Source organism: Gorilla gorilla, chromosome 4 (genome assembly GCF_029281585.2).
Source record: "Gorilla gorilla gorilla isolate KB3781 chromosome 4, NHGRI_mGorGor1-v2.1_pri, whole genome shotgun sequence".
Taxonomy (NCBI): Eukaryota; Metazoa; Chordata; class Mammalia; order Primates; family Hominidae; genus Gorilla; species Gorilla gorilla.
The window spans coordinates 16,151,314-16,170,903 of record NC_073228.2 but is presented as its reverse complement, the minus strand read 5'-3'; the positions used below and the strand labels follow the sequence as shown (position 1 = coordinate 16,170,903).

Genomic DNA, 19,590 nt, shown 5'->3' with positions numbered 1-19,590 from the left:
GTGCTTATGCAAACCCTATGCTTCAGGGAAGTCATGTTGATGACAGCAAATGTTTAAATCATTATGTCATGTTAAACTGCCTTGTATACTTCCTGTGCTGGCAAAAGTGAAAACAAAGGCAAGCTCTCCATTCCTACACACATGTTCCAAATGCAGGCTATAGTTCTATCAGGGATTTTGCATCTCAATGTGAACACAAAGGAAATTTCTCTAATTTGAAATCCACTGGGTGGGCGTGGTGGCTTACGCCTATAATCCCAGCACTTTGGGAGGCCAAGGTGGGTAGATCACTTGAGGTCTGGAGTTCAAGACCAGCCTGGCCAAGATGGGGAAACCCCATCTCTACCAAAAAATACAAAAATTAGCCGGGTGTGGTAGCGCATGCCTGTAATCCCAGCTACTCAGGAGGCTGAGGCAGGAGAATCGCTTGAGTGTGGGAGACAGAGGTTGCAGTGAGCTGAGATCACGCTGCTGCACTCCTGCCTGGGCAACAGAGTGAGACTCCATCTAAAAAATAAAAATAAAAAATCCATTATCTGCGCAACTGAGTTTACGCCAAATCTTCAGCTGGAAGAGATTAAAAGAGAAGTATTAAGATTAATAGAATTCTGGCCAGGCGTGGTGGCTCATGCCTGTAATCCCAGCACATTGGGAGGTTGAGGCGGGCGGATCACCTGAGGTCAGGAGTTCAAGACCAGCCTGGGCAAATATGATGAAACACTGTCTCTACTAAAAAATACAAAAATTAGCCAGGTGTGGTCACGGGCACCTGTAATCCCAGCTACTCGGGAGGCTGAGGCAGGAAGAATCGCTTGAACCTGGGAAGCAGAGGTTGCAGTGAGCCGAGATTGCGCCACTGCACTCCAGCCTGGTCAACAGAGCGAGACTCTATCTCAAAAAAAAAAAAAAAAAAATTAGTAGAATTCTATAATTGTCATCTAAGAGATGGATATCCTGAATAAAAATTATATGCTTGGCCGGGCTCAGTGGCTCACGCCTGTAATCCCAGCACTTTGGGAGGCTAAGGCGGGCGGATCACCAGGTCAGGAGATCGAGACCACAGTGAAACCCCCGTCTCTACTAACAATACAAAAAATTAGCCGGGCGTGGTGGCAGGCGCCTGTAATCCCAGCTACTCGGGAGGCTGAGGCAGGAGAATGGCATGAACCCAGGAGGCAGAGCTTGCAGTGAGCCGAGATTGCGCCACTGCACTCCAGCCTGGGCACAGAGCGAGACTCCATCTCAAAAAAAAAAAAAAAAAAATTATATGCTTGAGCCTTGGCAACACAGTGAAACCCCATCTCTACAAAAAATACAAAAATTAGCTGGGCATGGTGGCTGTGGTCCCAGCTACCTGGGAGGCTGAGGTGGGAGGGTCGCCTGAGCCCAGGAGGTTGAGGCTGCAGTGAGCTATTGTGCCACTGCACTCCAGCCTGGGTGACAGAGTGAGACTGTCTCAAAAAGGAAAAAAAAAAACAAAACAAGCCCACATGCTTGTGGAATGTTATCAACATTTAGCAATACCTATGTATGTGAAAAGACATTTTCAAAGATGAAATACATAAAAATCTCATTACAGGCCAGGTGTGGTGGCTCACACCTGTAATCCCAGCACTTCGGGAGGTCAAAGCAGGGGAGGATTACTTGAGCTCAGGAGTTCATGACCAGCCCGGGTAACATAGCGAGATCTTATCTGTACTAAAAATCAAAAAAATTTAGCTGGGCATGGGGGCACGCGCCTATAGTCCAGCTACTCCAGAGGCTGAGGTGGGAGGATCACTTGAGCTCAGGAGGTTAAGGCTGCAGTGAGCCCTGCTTGAGCCGCTGCACTCCAGCCTGGGCAACAGAGCGAGCCCCTGCCTTACAAAAAGAAAAATTTATATGTGTGTGTGTGTGTGTGTGTATATATATATATATAAAATATATACGTATGTATTATAGAATCAGAATTAACAATGAACGTTTGTAATCCATTTTGATGAAAGGGATCCCCCAACTTTGCAAATTGTTATCCCCTCAAAAAGAAATCTAAAGTCCGCTGGGCGTGGTGGCTCATGCCTGTAATCCTAGCACTTTGGGAGACTGAGGCGCTTGAACCCCAGGGGCAGAGATTGCAGTGAGCTGAGATCACACCAGTTCACTCTATCCTGGGCAAAAAAGCGAGACTCTGTCTCAAAAAAAAAAAAAAAAAGAAATCTAAAGTCTAAAATATTTACCATCTGGTCCTTTACAAGAAGAGTTTGCTGGCCGGGCACAGGGCCTCATGCCTGTAATCCCAGCACTTTGGGAGGCCGAGGCGGGCGGATCGCAAGGTCAGGAGATCAAGACCATCTGGCTAACATGGTGAAACCCCATCTCTACTAAAAATACAAAAAAAAAATTAGCCAGGCGTGGTAGCATGCACCTGTAGTCTCAGCTACTCGGGAGGCTGAGGCAGGAGAATTGCTTGAACCTGGGAGGCAGAGGTTGCGGTGAGTGAGCCAAGATCGCACCACTGCACTCTAGCCTGGGCGACAGAGGGAGACTCCGTCTCAAAAAAAAAAAGCAAGAGTTAAATTTTGGGCTGGCCGCGGTGGCTCACGCCTGTAATCCCAGCACTTTGGGAGGCCGAGGTGGGTGAATCACAAGGTCAGGAGATCGAGACCAGCCTGGCCAACATGGTGAAACCCTGTCTTTACTAAAAATAGAAAACATTAGCTGGGCGTGGTGGCGGGTGCCTGTAATCCCAGCTACTAGGGAGGCTGAGGTAGGAGACTCGCTTGAACCTGGGAGACAGAGATTGCAGTGAGCTGAGATTGTGCCACTGCACTCTAGCCCAGGCAACAGTGCGAGACTCCATCTCAAAAAAATAATAATAATAGTAAGAGTTAAATTCGGGCTCTAGGAAGAGGGTTGAGCACCATGCAGTGTCATCTGGACAGAGAAAGGCCAGAAACAGGGAAGTCAGTTTAGGAAAAAGTCTTAAGTCCCTGACCCAGGGCAGTGGGAATGGAAGTGAAGAGGCTTAACATGGAATCTGTAGCTCACTGTCTGTCCTGATCTGTGAGAGCCCTGCCAGCCAGAGCCTTTGTGGAGTCTCATCTGCACGTGGCACTGTGGACATGTCTGCCCCAAGTCAGCAGGCTCACCAGGTCTAGCTCCTGTCCTCGGGACCTTTCCTTCTCCAGGACAGACTGTGCCCAGAGACAGGCTGAACATATCCTAGGTTTCTCCTCCTGCCTCCCTGTGCTTTCATGAGGCACTAACACCAGGCAGGCATGTGTCACTCTTAGAACTACCAGGTTTAGCAAATAAAAATAAAGGATGCCAGCTGGGAATAGTGGCATATACCTGCAATCCCAGCTACTCTGGAGACTGGGGCAGGAGGATTGCTTGAGGCTGAGAGTTTGAGGCTGTGGTATGCCATGATTGAGCCTGTGAAAGCCACTGCACTCCAGCCTGAGCAACATAACAAGACCCTGTCTCTTAAAAACAAAACAGAATGCCAGTTATGTTGGAAACAGATAATTTATGTATTTATGTATTTATTTATTTATTTTTGAGATGGAGTTTTGCTCTTATTGCCCTGGCTGGAGTGCAATGGCACGATCTTGGCTCACTGCAACCTCCGCCTCCTGGGTTCAGGTACTTCTACCTCAGCCTCCTGAGTAGCTGGGACTACAGGCACACGCCACCACGCCCAGCTAATTTTTGTATTTTTTTGGTGGAGACATGGTTTCACCAGGTTGGCCAGGATGGTCTCGATCTGTTGACCTTGTGATCCACCCGCCTTAGCCTCCCAAAGTGCTGGGATTACAGGCATGAGCCACTGCGCCCAGCCGTTTTTTTATATTTTTAGTAGAGACCAGGTTTCAGCAGTTTGGCCAGTCTGGTCTTGAACTCCAGACCTCAGGTGATCCGCCCGCCCCAGCTTCCCAAAGTGCTAGGATTACAGGCATGAGCCACCGTGCCTGACCAGAAGCAGATAATTTCTTTAGGATAAGTATGTCCCATGCAATATTTGAGACTTAATTAGGCTAAAATATTATTCATTGCTTATATGAGATTCCAGTTTAACTGGATGTTCTGTCCTTAATCTGCCCATTCTAACCATGCCTCACTCTTCTGTGCTCCTGGCTCTGGGCCCAGCTTCCCTCTTTCAGGAAAGTTCCTTCTCTCCCATTTTCTGTTACCTCCTGAGGTAGTTTCTTTGTAGGTCCAAAAAGTCAGGAAGAGGATGTACCTCCCAGGAGAGGGATGGTCCTACCAGTTTGAGGAATGGGTATCCCAGCTCAGTGCCAGGCTTGGTACCTTTGTGTAGCAGGAGGGCACAGCTTTTTGTCTAACCAGACAGTAAAGGAGAAGAACCTTTGCTTCAAATGCCAAAGGGACCAGGAGAGCATCAGGCCATAGGGAGGCTTCCAGATTTCTGCCTGGGGTCTTCAGGATGTACCTGGAGCCCAGAGATGAGGCCCTTGAAATTTGCAGTTTGCCTCCTGCACCTCACCTCATCCTCCTTTTCTCTTTTCCAGTTCCCTTCCTATTCCACGCACATCCACGAAGGTACTGGGAGCTCTTAGAACCAGACACACTGTTTCTAAACTCATACTGTTTCTGTTCCAAAAACACCTTCAAATTCTTCATCCACTAGTACCTCTCCTCCCCTCTTCCCCCTTCCTCCTTCCTGCATCCCAGCCTGGGTCGAGGATCCCTTTTTTAGATCGACTTCTGTTCCCTTCATGCTTCTTTCTGCAGTCTCCAAGCCTCTGGCACCGTCCTTCTCGATGACGTTAGATGTCCTTTCCCAAGCCATTTGTTGCTTGCATTGTTAGGCTCGAGAGACTAAAGAGAACTATACTAACTGCCTGTCCTTCTGGGGCCGGGGGCAGGGGAGCCCAGTCTAGGAGACCCCCCAACCTGGACACATGTAGCGAACAAAAACCCAGATGTAAGGGGGTAAGTGGGTCTGGGGCCTTCCACTGGGTGGAATGTGGGAGAAGAGATTTGGGAGTGTCTTGGCTGTTACACATGCAGGGCAGAGGAGAGAGACCAGTGAAGGTTGGGAGGAGGCGGCCAAAAGGAGACAGCTTCATGCCCCCAGGACATAAATAGCCCGGCTGCTGCAGGTACTCACATGAGGTGACATGACTGGGGACAGAACAGGCTGGAGCAGCAGGGGCGGGGGCGGGGGGTGGGGGGCGGGTATCTTCAGAACTTCGGTATGAGATTTTCCCAAGCACAGATCTAGGTAGTGCTAGGAAATGTCTCTGAGCAGAGGCGGGCAGACAGGATAGTAATTACTGAGTCAGTAGTCCCGAGGGATGCCTTGTGACCTGGGCTTTCAGCTTCAGAGCTGAAAAGCCTAAGTGCTTATCTGTAGATTTCTCCTCTCAGCCCACAGCCCCAGCTCATGGTACAGGCGAGGCCTGCAACAACAGGCAGGTGGACCTGGGTAGCAGAGGCCTGTAGAGTTTGGCAGAGGCGCCTCATGCTCTTATTTGCAGCCCTTTGCCTGTGATTAGTGGTTTGGCTTGGGAAACCTTGGAAAGGGCTCAGAGAACCAAGCTGCTGATTAACGCCACAGCTGGTCAACACAGCGGACAGCTGACCGCCGAGGCCCCCGTGGTCTGTGGTTCCTGCCTTTCAGGCTGGTGTGGGACTGGGGTGTTGGTTTGGATCCTAGAGCTGAGGTGTAGCCTTACAGCTCTGGGTCTCTCCTGGTGTTCCAGTGGAACTAGCACCCCAGAGCAGGGCCCTCAGGGGACTTGGCGGCTAACTTCTTGCTGGGAAGCAAGAGACTTCATTCTCTGTTCCCGGCCTGCCCCATGCGGGGCTCTCTCTGCAGGTACCTGAAAGAATTCCGCACAGAGCAGTGCCCACTCTTTGTGCAACACAAATGCACGCAGCATCGGCCCTACACCTGCTTCCACTGGCACTTCGTGAACCAGCGGCGCCGCCGGTCCATCCGCCGTCGGGACGGCACCTTCAATTACAGCCCTGACGTCTACTGCACCAAGTACGACGAGGCTACAGGCCTCTGCCCGGAGGGCGACGAGTGAGTGACCCAGCCTGTCCTCAGAGGAGCCCCGTGTCTCCTTCTGGGTCAGATGCCCTCAGGGTAGGCTGGGCAGATTCTGGGAAGCCATCCAGAGGACTGGTTGCAGCCCAGCCCATGGCCCGAGCCTGGACTCAGACCCCACCATCCCTGGCGGTAGGCTGCGGGGAGGTACCATTTCCCTTTCCCACTTTTAGGAAACCTAAGACAGGCCTTTCTTTCACTAAGCCTAAGGGCCCACATCTGAACCCAGGAGGCTCCCTGGCCTTTTTTCATCCTCCCCTGGGGATCACATCCCATGCAGTTCCCACCAAAGCTGGCTGTTTAGAGAGAGCGCCTCACCAGTGCCCAGGTTTGCTGACCCTAAATATCTTACTGCAAATCTCTGTAGAGAAATAGGGCACAGCACTGACAGACACAGGGAGGTGCCACACCTGGGAGTGTCGCACTGATGACACATAGGGAGGTGCCACACCTGGGAGTGTCACACTAATGACAGACATAGGGAGGTGCCACACCTGGGAGTGTCACCAACGGAACATTCACTGACCCTGCTTGTCTCATAGAGCCTTCCCTACGTCAGCCCTCTTTCTTTTTTAAAATTTTTATAATTTTATTTATTTATTTAGACAGGGTCTCCCTCTTTCCCCCAGGCTGGAGTGCAGTGGCAGCATCCTCGCTGCACCCTCAAACTCTACTCTGTTGCCCAGGCTGGAGTGCAGCAGTGTGATCTTGGCTCACTGCAACCTCCACCTCCTGGGTGCAAGTGATTTTCCTGCCTCAGCCTCCCAAGTAGCTGGGACTGCAGGCGTGCACCACAATACCCAGCTAATTTTGCATTTTTAGTAGAGACAGGGTTTCACCATGCTGACCAGGCTAGTCTCGACCTCCTGACCTCAGGTGATCCGCCCTCCTTGGCCTCCCAAAGTGCTGGAATTACAGGCATGAGCCACTATGCCCGGCTTCAGTTGATTTCTTTTTTTTTGAGATGGAGTCCGCTCTGTTGCCGAGGCTGGAATGGGCACCTGCTTCCACTGGCACTTCCATGTCAGCTCACTGCAACCACCACCTCCCGGGTTCAAGCAATTCTACCTCAGCCTCCCAAGTAGCTGGGATTACAGGCGCAGGCCACCATGCCCTGCTAATTTTTTGTATTTTTAGTAGAGATGGGGTTTTGCCTGTTGTCCAAGCTGGTCAGGAGACCTCAGGTGATCCACCCGCCTCAGCCTCCCACAAGTGTTGGGATTTACAGGGGTGAGCCACCATGCCTGGCCATGATTTAAAACATTTTTAATTTGTAGAGATGGGTGAGGGAATGTCTTCACTGTGTTGCCCAGGCTGGTCTCAAATTCCTGGCCTCAAATGATCCTCTTGCCTTGCCTCCCAAAGTGCTGAGATTGCAGGTGTGAGCTACTGGCCCAGCCTAGCACCTCTTTCTCATGGAGGCCCAAGGCTTGCTGACCCTACCCCTAGCCTAACGAAGCACTCAGGGGAGGAAGGCTATACCTGAGTTTTGAGTAGATCATTTGCTTCTCTGACGGTCCCCAAGCCTGGGCAGCATTTGTTCTCCCAGATGTCTGTCCTGCGCTGGAATGCCAGGCCCTGTTGGGCCCCATTTAGGCTGCAGGCAGCAGCAGGGCAGTTCTCTTACCTCGCAGCAGGGCTCATCATTGCCTTCTTCCTAGTGCACCTTCCAGGCCATAGTGAAAGCTGTTCAATGGTTGGAGAAAGGCCAGGCGCAGTGGCTCACGCTTGTAATCCCAGCACTTTGGGAGGCTGAGGTGGGCAGATCATGAGGTCAGGAGATCGAGACCATCCTGGCCAACATGGTGAAACCCCGTCTCTACTAAAAATACAAAAATTAGCTGGGCATAGTGGTGTGTGCCTGTAGTCCCAGCTACTCGGGAGGCTGAGGCAGGAGAATCACTTGAACCAGGCAGTCAGAGTTGCAGTGAGCCAAGATCGCGCCACTGCACTCCAGCCTGGCGACAGAGCAAGACTCCGTCTCAAAAACAAAACAAAACAAACAAACAACAACAAAAACAGTTGGGGTAAGGGCAGGGGGTAGGCAGGGAAGCCTAGGCTGCAGGCAGCAAAGTTGAGTGACCCCCACTACCATGTTCCAGGTGCCCATTCCTGCACAGAACCACAGGGGACACTGAGCGCAGGTACCACCTTCGTTACTACAAAACTGGAATCTGCATCCACGAGACAGACTCGAAAGGCAACTGCACCAAAAACGGCCTGCACTGCGCTTTTGCCCACGGGCCCCATGACCTCCGCTCCCCTGTCTACGACATCAGGTGGGCTGGGTGCTGGGCTGGGCTGATGGCAGTAGGCTGGGGTCCAGGGCAGGGGCCTGGCGGCTAATGATGGTGAGTACCTCAGACTGCAGTGGAGGGCTGGCACTCTGGTTCTTGCCCCCTCATGCCCCCTCTCCACCCTCTCTGTTCTTTCCTCTCCTCCCAGGGAGCTTCAGGCCATGGAGGCCTTGCAGAATGGCCAGACCACGGTAGAGGGGAGCATAGAGGGCCAGTCGGCTGGGGCTGCGAGCCATGCCATGATAGAAAAGATCCTCAGCGAGGAGCCTCGGTGGCAAGGTACAGGCATCCACGCCTCAGCCGTGCCCTCCCTATAATCCTGCTCATAGCTGCCCTGGGGATTTGGCTCACCACCACCTACTGCCTGCTCTAGCCGAAGCCCCGACCTGGCCCGCATCCCACCCTACACCCACCATTCAAAAGGCGCCTCTAGGGGCGTTTTCCCTGACACATCATGTTCCCAAGATCCCTCCAGGCTTTCACATGTGCACAGGCACATACATAAGTGCACATGCAAATGTTTTCCGCCCTGCAAGAGTGCCCTTTCACCCTGTGAGCTGTGAGTGTCTCTCTGATGGACAGCGTCTGTCGTCCTTGCTGCACCTGGGGCTGTGCCATGGCCTGGGAGGAGGGGCCCTACTCACATCTCGCAGGGGCCTCCTGTCTTGGACTCCTTCCCAGTGGCTTCTCCTTCCCTCCACTCCAGTCCTGCTAGTGTTGGGGTGCTCCAGCACCTCTCACCTGACCCCTGCCCTCTGGCCCCCTGTGCAGAGACTGCTTATGTGCTGGGGAACTATAAGACGGAGCCTTGCAAGAAGCCCCCGCGGCTGTGCCGCCAAGGCTATGCCTGTCCCTACTACCACAACAGCAAGGACCGGCGGCGGAGCCCCCGGAAGCACAAATACAGGTCCTTAGGCCCCAGGAGGCCAGCCACGGGAGGGAGGAGTGGCAGGGAAGGGGTCAGGCAGAGGCTGCTCCCACTGGCTCTCGGGGAGGACGGGAGGCTGGTCCTGGGGATGACAGGATCGCAAGCCCAGGGCCCAGGGGAGGGCATAGTGAGGATAGCTGGACAGTAGGAGCCAGCTTCACCTCCTGCATGAATGAGGACCCTGGTCAGACCGTCTCTGAGGCTCCACCGCTTCTGATCCTGAGGGGAATGTGTTGAATGAGGACCAGGCCACAGCGTGGACAGTGTGGTTGTAGCTCCAGCCTGACCCTACTTGGGCTAGTGGGAGGGCCTGGCTGAGGGGAATCAAACAGTATCCTTTGTGGTGATTTGGCCAGGCTGGGTCAGAGAAAGAGCTTGGCTTGTGGCACCAGCAAGGCCCTGACTCTGCAGCTGGTCTTTTCCATTTCTGTGCTCATGCCTATGAGGCTGGGTCCAGGTGGCACCTGCTAGGCTCCGATCTCACCTTCTCCTTTCTCCATCTGACCCCACCCTCTTGTTGGCCAGGTCGTCTCCATGTCCAAACGTCAAGCACGGGGATGAGTGGGGAGACCCTGGCAAGTGTGAGAACGGAGACGCCTGCCAGTACTGCCACACCCGCACCGAGCAGCAGTTCCACCCCGAGGTGGGCCCCACAGCAGGGTGAGGGGGTGGCTTTGGGAAGTAAGGAGAGAGGCAGGCAGGATCAGTAGAGATGTTGGCAGAACCCATCCTGATGCCATCCTGGAAGAGGGACTTGTGGCCACCAGCTCTCCCCTGGCAGTGCCTAGAGGATCCCTGCACGCTGAATTTGGCATCTTCCACACTCACCAAGCAGCCCTCTGCTTCCAGTTCTGTGTCCCCCAGGCCTCCTGACAGGGCAGGTGTAGATGGAGTGTGGCGACCTGGCCACTCTGGGCTTTCCACCACTCATGGTGCTTGTAATGCAGTGACATCAGGATTGAAAAAATAGGGCCGGGCACGGTGGCTTATGCCTATAATTCCAGCACTCTGGGAGGCCGAGGTGGGTGCATCACTTGAGGTCAGGAGTTCGAGACTAGCCTGCAACATGCCATCTCTACTAAATATACAAAAATTAGCCAGATTTGGTGGTGAGCGCCTGTAACCCCAGCTACTCGGGAGGCTGAGGTGGGAGGATTGCTTGAACCCGGGAGGCGGAAGTTGCAGTGAGCCAAGATCGCACCACTGCACTCCAGCCTGGGTGACAGAGTGAGACTCCATCAAAAAAAAAAAAAAAAGAATTGAAAAAAAATAAGCTCCTTCCTGTTGCCCTGTCTCATATCAGGGCCTAGAGTATCAGCAACCTCCCTGACACAGTTCCCTTGCCCTCTGGCCCCAAGAGGTAGCCTGGGCCATATCTGTGTGCCTAGGTCTTGTCTGGGGTTCAGAGAGGCACCTGCAGTCCCTGCCCTTGGTGTTCCATGGAAGCCAGGACACCCTGAGGTAGACACGCGGACAGAAACTACCTTATGTAGCTGCAGACAGCAGAGTGGAAGGTTACTTAGTATAGGTCACAACCCAGGGTATCCTGACAGGGTTCACATTGGCAGGGGTAGTTGCCTGAGACTGTGGCTCCCTTAATGCCCAGGAGGCACGCTTGGAGGCACAGACCTGGCCATGCCCGTGAGTGGAGAGTCACTGGGGGATCCCTTTGGGAGGGCTGGTGGGACCTGTGGCCCCAGAACAGAGGCTGTCAGTGACAATGGGGAGTGGTGGTGGGCTGCCTCAGGAGTTTGAGTAAGAAGCTGGTAGGGAGAGACATAGTGGAGGGGAGGGGAGGGGCCGGGGACACAGGGCAAGAGATGACAGCCAGCGCACTCATGCTGGAGGAAGGGGAGCCTGCCCGGCCTTCCCTCAGGGCCTGAGCCTGACTTGCCTGTGCTCTGCCCTCCAGATCTACAAGTCCACCAAGTGCAACGACATGCAGCAGTCGGGCAGCTGTCCCCGAGGACCCTTCTGCGCCTTTGCCCACGTAGAACGTATGCTGTTCCCATTGCCCCGGGGCAGTGCCCTCTCCCACCCCTCCCTCGCCTGGCTAGCTCAGGCTTAGGCCGGGGATGGCCCCTGGCAGTATGCCCTGCACAGGAGTTCTGGCCTGCCAGCAGCAGGCCTTGTCCCCACTGGAAGCTCCATTCCCCCACCTTTCTGGAAGTAGCCTTGAAGGCCTAGAGCTTCCAAAGTAGTGAGATAGAGACTGCAGGGATTGTCCGCCTGGTTGAGCACTCATGGTTCCAGGGAGGGTTGAGGCACTGTGCCTCCCATGGCTGACTTGGCAAATCCCACCAGCCAGCCCATGTCATACCCATGACAGACATCACTAATGGAACATGGAGCTCTTCTCTGCTGAGTCCTGCTCAGGCCTCTAGAGCAGAGCTAGCCAGTCAGAATATAGTGCAACCCCCATATGTCATTTTAAAGTTAAAATATTTAAGCATGTTAACAAAAATAGCAAAATATGAAAATGAGCTGGGCATGGTGGCACACGCCTGTAATCCCAACTACTCGGGAGGCTGAGGCATGAGAATCACTTGAACCCAGGAAGCAGAGGTTGCAGTGAGCCGAGATCACGCCGCCGCACTCCAGCCTGGGCAACAGGGCGAGACTCTGTCTTAAAAAAAAAAAAAAAAAAAAAATTAAAAAAAAATTAAACATTGGAAAATATGTTGTTAAATTAATTTTAATAACACATTTGTATTTAGCCCAACATAAAAGGTTATTTCAATAATCAATATACAAAAATATCAAGACATTTTACTTTTTTGTACTAAGTCTATGAGATCTGATATGCATTTTAATGCCTATGGGATATTTCCATTCAGACCAGCCTGTTTCAGGAGTTCAGTAGCCACATGTGGCTTTCGGCTGCCTTGTGGGACAGTGTGGGTCTGGATCCTCAGCATGATACTGTAGGCCGCCACCAGTCTCAGAGACAGAGCTCCAGTTTGTACCTGTTAACACCTCTTTCCACCCCAAGATACTGCCCTGGGTCTCCTTAACCTCTTTCCAGGCTCAGGCCCTATCTCTGAGATGAGAATGGAAAATAAATCGAGGGCCCTGGGCGGGAGAAGCATATTCTTGATGCAGAGGTGGTCCCCGGCCATGGGCATTGGGACCGCCTGGCTGAGACGGCATAAGGAAGTGATTCAGGCTTTGGAGTTGTACAGATCAGCATTCAAGTCCCAGCTCTTCTGTGTTTTAGCTCTGTCACTTTGGTGGGTTTACCTTACCTCTCTGAGCCTCAGTTTTCTTATTTATAAAATTGAGACCATATTACTGGTATCTTCTGGTCACCATGAAGATTCACAATTACTGCAAAGTGCTGGCACAGTGCCTGGCACACAGTAAATGCACAGACATGGTGTTACTAGAGATGTCGTAGGAACCTTCCCTTTATGTGCAGGGGGATTTGTGGTCCCTTTGGAAGGGACCCAGGAGCATTTTTGGAGGGACAGAGCTGGCTCGGGCCTGCTGACCCCTGCCCCTGACTCTTGCAGAGCCACCCCTGAGTGACGACCTGCAGCCTTCCTCAGCTGTGTCCAGCCCCACCCAGCCGGGTCCTGTCCTGTACATGCCGTCTGCCGCCGGAGACTCGGTGCCTGTGAGCCCCTCCAGCCCGCATGCCCCTGACCTCAGTGCCGTACGTGTCCATCCTGGGGAGTGGGTGGGCACCATGCCTGACAGAGCCAACACTTGCCTCCTAGGCCCTTTCAGCCTGGGCTTGGGAGACCATCCTGGTATTTGTCCTCAGGCCAGGGGGATCTGTCTTTTCCATCTCAGCATTCTTCGTCAAAAGCCGAGGCCCGGGGGTGGGGTAGGGCAGTCCCCAGAGCCTGTGCTGATGAGCCTGTAGGACTGGTGGCAGGGACAAAGCCTGAGGTCACTCCCCTTTCCTTCGTGAGCTTCGGGCTCCCCGAGTGGTCACTGCTGCTCGTTGGCAGATGAAAGTGGAACTGAGCCCCTTGAAGACTCCCTCTGGAGAGGGTGGAGGACGGGCCACGTACCAGCCTGCGCTGTGCCCACGGGCCCGCTCCCTCCCCTCCTTCTCCGCAGCTCCTCTGTAGAAACAGCAGCCTAGGCAGCCCGTCTAACCTCTGCGGCTCCCCACCGGGCTCCATCAGGAAGCCCCCAAACCTGGAGGGCATCGTCTTCCCTGGGGAGTCTGGCCTGGCCCCTGGCAGCTATAAGAAGGCTCCCGGCTTCGAGAGGGAAGACCAGGTGGGAGCCGAGTACCTGAAAAATTTCAAATGCCAGGTAAGGGATGAGGGAGGCAGCAGTGAGGTTAGCCTTCTCCTGCGTGGGGCAAGAGAATCTTGGAGGAGTGTCTTGGTCCAGCTATGGGGAGGATGACTGGGAGCTAGGACTCCACTGTCCTCGGCCTCTTCAGGACTGAACAGAGGGAGCAGTGTCAGCCCATTTGCAGCTGAAGACAGGAAGGCTGGGGAGGCTGCACAGCCTCCCCTGGGCCGCAGAGCTGGTTAGGAGAGGAGCCAGATCCCGCCTGGGCGCGGTCCTTCTGCTGCCCTGAACTGCCTTCATGGAAAGGCAGGGCCTGGGGAAGCAGGACACAGGGGTCCCTAACTGGGCCTGGAGAGATACCTTCTGGGCTTACATGAGGCCTGGTGTCACCGGGAGGAGAAGGGCAGCTCCCTGCTTAGGGTAGGGGAAGGGAGTAGGGGGTGGGGAGGAAGAAGGGGGTGTGTGCATGCATGTGAAGAGGGGTTGCATGTCTGCCACCACCTGCCCCCTGGTACCTGCAGCCTCAGGGTCAGATGGACTCAGGGACCCCCCAGCACCACATTCATCCACTCCCTGAATTTTCTCCCTCAGGCCAAATTAAAACCCCACTCATTAGAGCCCAGGAGTCAAGAGCAGCCTCTGCTTCAGCCCAAACAGGTATAGAGCTCTCAGCCCCCTTCCTCCCCTCTGCTGTGGACAGGAGTGGCCCAGAACCCCAGGAGGCTTCGGGGAGTGGGAGGCACCACTTTTCCCGAAAGCTGAGGGCAGGACTAAAGTGGGGTCCCAGCCACAAATCCAGAGAGGGTAGGGGGTCAGGCCCTGGAGCCCCTCACCTCCTAGACTCAGTGGAGAAAGTGTTCCTGGAGCCTCTGCACTCTGCCAGGCCCTGTACTCGCTTCTCCCTTCCCTGCTACAGGATTGTAGGGGCAAATGGGCCTGGCAACCTCCGCACCTCCAACTCCATGCTCTCAACAAGGTGTTGGGTGTGCCAGGGCCCATGTGGGCATGGGGGCACCCGGACTAGAGCTGGCACGGGCCATTTCCCTTGCCCCCAGCCCCTCTCCAGCCTCTCGTCCTGGCCTCCGTATGCAGGCCTACCATTGCTTCTCCTCTTCCCTCTCTCGTTGCAGGACATGCTGGGCATCCTCCCCGCAGGCAGCCCCCTGACCTCAAGCATCTCTTCTAGTATCACCTCCAGCCTGGCAGCTACCCCCCCTAGCCCAGTGGGCACCAGCAGCGTCCCCGGCATGAATGCAAACGCTCTGCCCTTCTACCCCACCAGCGACACGGTAGAGTCAGTCATAGGTAACTAGGCCATTTCTGTTTGAAAGCCCAGGACTGGGTCTGGGGTCAGAGACCCCCCAGTCTCTGAAGCGAGTCTCAAATCAGCACACCAGACCCCTTAGACATCTGTCCTGGGAAAATCAGGGGATGGGCACTCTGAGTCCTTTGAGCTAAAGGGGAAATGACCCCAAGGTGTAGGGCCAGGACTGGCCGTTAGAGCTCCTTTGTGCAAATTAGAAAGAGGTGCCTTTTCCCCTTGGTGAGTACAGTCTCACCCCAAGACGTGTCGTTCAGTCCCCACTCATCTCACTGGTGTCCTTGTGTAGTGAATGGCCAGCATGACGTTCTTAGAATTGCTGGTGCTAGAAATTGGTGCTCCTTTCTTTCAGTACTCATTTCTAGGTGCCCACTTTGTGCCAGGTCCTGTGGCAGGCACTGAGGAGACAGATGACAACATGCTGCTCCTGCCCTCTAGAGGGAAACTTCCCACCCAGTGGACATTTGTCAAGCACCTGCTGTACACCAGCCACTGAGTGCCCAGAGACCCGCCCACCCCCACTGATCCCGGGGCTGAGACCCTCGAGTTGTAACATCAGGGGACAAGACCCTTGTCCGAGGCAGGGACCCTGGATGGGGATGTGATTTCTCCTGGAAGTATCAAAGAAGATTCAGAAAGGAGAGGCATTTGGGTTGGACATGACTGGCAGACGGTGTCAGAAGTCAGGAGTTAGGATTGGCATAGGAAGCAGCTGAAGGAAGAGCACAGGGGCTTGGGAGAATACGGACCCAGCGTAGCATGGGCATGAAGATGCAGTGTGGGCAGTAGACGAGGTGGTCAGGGTCAGATGGGCCCTCGGGAGGTCACATCCCACTCTTCTCTGTCCCTAGAGTCTGCTTTGGATGACCTGGACCTGAATGAGTTTGGCGTGGCCGCCCTGGAGAAGACTTTCGATAACAGCACAGTGCCCCACCCAGGAAGCATCACCATCGGTACGGGGTGTGGGTGGGCAGGGCAGCCTGGAGGACTCCTCGGGTTCCTGCCTGGCCCAGGCCCCTTGCTCTGTGTGGCCCGCCTGGCTTCCGCTGCCCTCACCCAGCCCGACCTCCCTGGGCCTCTCTTGCAGGCGGCAGCTTGCTGCAGAGCTCTGCGCCCGTGAACATCCCCGGCTCCTTGGGCAGCTCTGCCTCCTTCCACTCAGCATCCCCGTCCCCTCCCGTCAGCCTCTCCTCGCATTTCCTGCAGCAGCCCCAGGGCCACCTGAGCCAGTCGGAAAACACATTTTTGGGAACCTCAGCATCACATGGATCTTTGGGTAAGAGAGGGAGTGGTTCACTCAGGAGAACTGGGGCAGGAACCTGCGCCTTTAGGAGGTGCCTCTGGCCACCCCATCTACGGCATATCAGCTAGGCTGGGGGTTAGGGCAGAGGCCTTGGGCGAGGAGGCAGAGTCAGATTCCTGTCTGTGTGACCCTGGACAAGTGATTGAGCCTCTCTGCCTTAGTTTCGTCTGCTGTGAAATGGGTATAACGGCAGCATCCACCTCCTAACATTGTTGTGAGCATTGAATGGAGTAATGGGGCTGAAGTGCTAGGCATGAGGCCAGTGAGAGCAGGGGTCTCAGTCGCCAGGGCTGGGCCTGGTCTCTTTCACAGCATGGTTCTGTTCTGCCCAGTCACCCCAGGCTCCGAGAGGCTGGCTCACACCAGCCAGGTTCACAGGGGACCAAGGGAGAAGCTAGACAGGTTAACCCCTGGCTTCGGGTGCCCTTCCTGCCGGGCAGAGGCTCCAGGGAGGCCCAGGGCTGGCCCAGAAGGCTGTTTGCCTACAGAATTAGAATGGTATGGAATGGGGGTTCCTGAGGGCACTTCAAGGTTTAGTGGCTAGAAGAATGGCACAGAGGCCTGTGCCACTGCGGGCCGGCTGTGCATCTCCTCTTGTGTGTGTCAGGGGATGTTCCTGAGGGCGGGATGGGAAGCACATGGCACCACCGCTCTCACTCTCCCCCAGCAGCTGCAGACACCAGGAGCTCCCTCCCCGAGAGTGCCAGCATTTTGCTCAGGCCCAGGGACTGAGCCCTTCAGAGTTCTGATTGGGTTTGGTGGCTTCCCTTATCTCATTCCTGATCCCAGAACAGCACATGGATTTCTCAGCGCCTTCCAGTTTGAAGAGGCTGTTCTCTGTTACGTTGATTCTGTCAGCTTTAGGTGCTTGGTGTTGCATTTTTCGGACTTGCCCCATATTCGGATAGGATCTTTTTTTTTTTCGAGTAGGGTCTCAGTCTGTCACCCAGGCTGGAGTGCAGTGCAGTGGCATGATCCTAGCTCACTGCAGCCTGGAACTCCTGAGCTCAGGTAATCCTTCCACATCAGCCTCCTGAGTAGCTGGGACCACAGGCGTTGCACCACCATGCCCAGCTTCTGGTGGCATCTAGACTTAGCTCCACTTACTGGCCACACACTCCTTCCTGCACCATGTGACTATTGAGCACAGGTGTATTGATACAGGTGTAAGTGCAACAGTCCCTGCTGTCCAGCAGCTGTGGCCAGCGCGGGAAGCAGAGGTGCCCAGCCATTGGGATCCTCCTGAGAATCATAGAGGGGCCTACCTGGACAGCAGAGTCAGGAGAGCTTCTCCAAGGGAGGAGGAGAGATGGGTGGGACAGGAGAGCTTGCTGCAGGGCTGGTCTCATGTGGGTGGGGTGACCCTGAGGTCTTCCTCTGGGATGGGGCAGATGGCTCAGACAGTGCATGCCACAGGGTCTCCGCACAGGACCATGTCCCTCCTCTGTGGGTGCACTTGTGTGTCTCAGAGAGCAAAGCGTCTTAAATCTGGTTCTGGAACATCCTGGTTGGATTAGTGGGAAAGGGAGCAAGGAAGAAGTCACCAGAAAGTACATATGGGCAGAGTGAGGCCAGAGGTGGATATGGGTCCTTCTCGGAAGCCCGGGGCTGCCCTGGGGGCCAGAGCAGGGGGATCTGATGTTAGTAAACATCTGTTGAGCGAGTGAGCAGAGGGCAGCTGGGTTGGTGGTGGGTGGGAGGCTGTGCACGCGGCATAGTTGACTGGAAAGCATAGGCCTTTGGAACCACACTCCCTGTCTGTGTCCTGGCCCTACCACTTACAATTTGTGTAATTCTTGGTAAAACATTTTATCCAGGGTCCTCGTCTGTAAAACAAGGGGGATGGCCCCAAGGCTCCCTGAGCTCTTCCTGCCCCAGCTCTGCCATCCGATGAGGCTCTGGCCTGTCTTTGCCCCTTTATCTCTTCCTGGGCCTCACATCAGGCTGCAAAAAGGCCCTAGCCTAAAAGTGAAGCCACAATCATAAATTGCCACTATCGGGGGCCTGGGACTGCTCTCACGTGCAGTACTTCCTGAGTCCCCTGAGTTACCCTGTGAGGCCAGTGATGAGAGTCCCGTTTCCCACAGGAGGATGCTGAGCCTCGGAAGTTGAGTGGCACCAACTAGCAGGTGGCACTCAAGGTTAGGTCTGACTCCGCCCCCGCCACCTGCACCTTCACAGCCTTCCTGTCCCTGCAGAATTCTCTGGCCTGACACTAGCTGGAGCCTTGCACACCCATCCAGTGGACAGCCAGTCCCTGGAACCCCTGAGGCAGGGCTGGCCAGGGCCTGGGCCCAAAGCCCTCCGGAGCTGATGTTCTTCCCCTCCTTGGGGCAGGTCTGAACGGGATGAACAGCAGCATCTGGGAGCATTTTGCCTCTGGAAGCTTCTCCCCGGGCACTTCCCCCGCTTTCCTATCAGGGCCGGGGGCTGCCGAGCTGGCCCGACTTCGGCAAGAGCTGGATGAAGCCAACAGCACCATCAAGCAGTGGGAGGAGTCCTGGAAGCAGGCCAAGCAGGTACCAGGCCCCGCGCCTGCCGGCCTTCCCCAGTGCCGGGTGGCATCCAGCCCAAGACCTTCCTTCACAGAGCGGGCGTGGGGTGGGGGAAAGCGGGGGCTTGAAGAACAGAGCAGAAACTCAGTTTTGTTCGCTCGCTCTCCCCCTGGGAGGACTTGCTTTGCCAGTCAGGACCCTGGGTGGTTACTGTTGTTGCAGGCTTCAAATTCTCTCTGTGAGCTGCTTGTAGTCTGTCCCAGGACCACCTGCCTCCTCCCAGTAGCCTCACCTCTCCAGGGTTTCAAGTCCAAGGTTCTGGGTTCTGAAATGGGCCCCCTGTCCAGCTGCAGCCGGCTACCCTATGGGTGCTGGCCAGAATCCCAGCTCTACCCTGTGCCCCCTCCTGTGCTAGGCCCAGGCCCCTTTCCCTGGCCACAGAGGGGAGAGTCTCCTGCAGGTTCTGAAACCTCTGTGCAGACAGCATCAGCCTCCTCCTTGCCCTCCTCCCAGAGAGCCAACCCAGCTTCCCACCAGGCCTCGCAGCCAGAGTGGCCCCCAAGAGATGATGCTCTCTGGGGACAGGGGCAGGGCAGGGCCATTGTGATGAGACTGTATGCTGTCCCCACAGGCTTGTGATGCCTGGAAGAAAGAGGCGGAGGAGGCTGGTGAGCGGGCCAGTGCGGCGGGCGCCGAGTGCGAGCTGGCCCGGGAGCAGCGGGATGCACTGGAGGTGCAGGTGAAGAAGCTCCAGGAGGAGCTGGAGCGGCTACATGCGGGGCCTGAGCCCCAGGCCCTGCCTGCCTTCTCCGACCTGGAGGCGCTCTCACTCTCCACCCTCTACTCCCTCCAGAAACAACTGCGGGCCCACCTGGAACAAGTGGACAAGGTCAGCCCAGGTCGGGCAGCACTGGGTGGGATGCACGGTGGTCTC

The 19,590-nt window shown here is 55.1% G+C and overlaps 2 protein-coding genes across 4 annotated transcripts in view; one reads left to right on the top strand and one right to left on the bottom strand.

Annotated features, from left to right (window-relative positions):
• The window catches only part of UNK (unk zinc finger), a 40,759-nt gene that overhangs the window by 18,946 nt on the left and 2,223 nt on the right, over positions 1–19,590 (top strand). The window contains exons 2-15 of one of the 3 annotated variants that reach the window (XM_019026729.3): positions 5,825–5,995; positions 8,161–8,337; positions 8,504–8,634; positions 9,127–9,262; positions 9,809–9,926; positions 11,196–11,280; positions 12,796–12,938; positions 13,352–13,552; positions 14,129–14,194; positions 14,668–14,842; positions 15,710–15,811; positions 15,946–16,134; positions 18,499–18,680; positions 19,288–19,545. In XM_019026729.3, coding sequence (XP_018882274.1) covers positions 5,825–5,995; positions 8,161–8,337; positions 8,504–8,634; positions 9,127–9,262; positions 9,809–9,926; positions 11,196–11,280; positions 12,796–12,938; positions 13,352–13,552; positions 14,129–14,194; positions 14,668–14,842; positions 15,710–15,811; positions 15,946–16,134; positions 18,499–18,680; positions 19,288–19,545 — 2,134 coding nt within the window. Of the gene's footprint in view, positions 1–5,824; positions 6,035–8,160; positions 8,338–8,503; positions 8,635–9,126; positions 9,263–9,808; positions 9,927–11,195; positions 11,281–12,795; positions 12,939–13,351; positions 13,553–14,128; positions 14,195–14,667; positions 14,843–15,709; positions 15,812–15,945; positions 16,135–18,498; positions 18,681–19,287; positions 19,546–19,590 lie in introns of all 3 variants that reach the window. The other 2 variants (XM_019026728.3, XM_019026727.3) reach the window with 2 other exon arrangements.
• LOC101142496 (uncharacterized) lies at positions 17,043–18,388 on the bottom strand. The gene has a single exon (XM_004041025.4). The coding sequence runs from the start codon at positions 17,892–17,894 to the stop codon at positions 17,265–17,267; it is 630 nt and encodes a 209-aa protein (XP_004041073.1). The 5' UTR covers positions 17,895–18,388; the 3' UTR covers positions 17,043–17,264.

Coding starts and splice junctions, on each gene's coding strand:
- LOC101142496 (XM_004041025.4), bottom strand. CDS start 17,894: ATGCTTTCCAGTCAACTATGCCGCGTGCACAGCCTCCCACCCACCACC.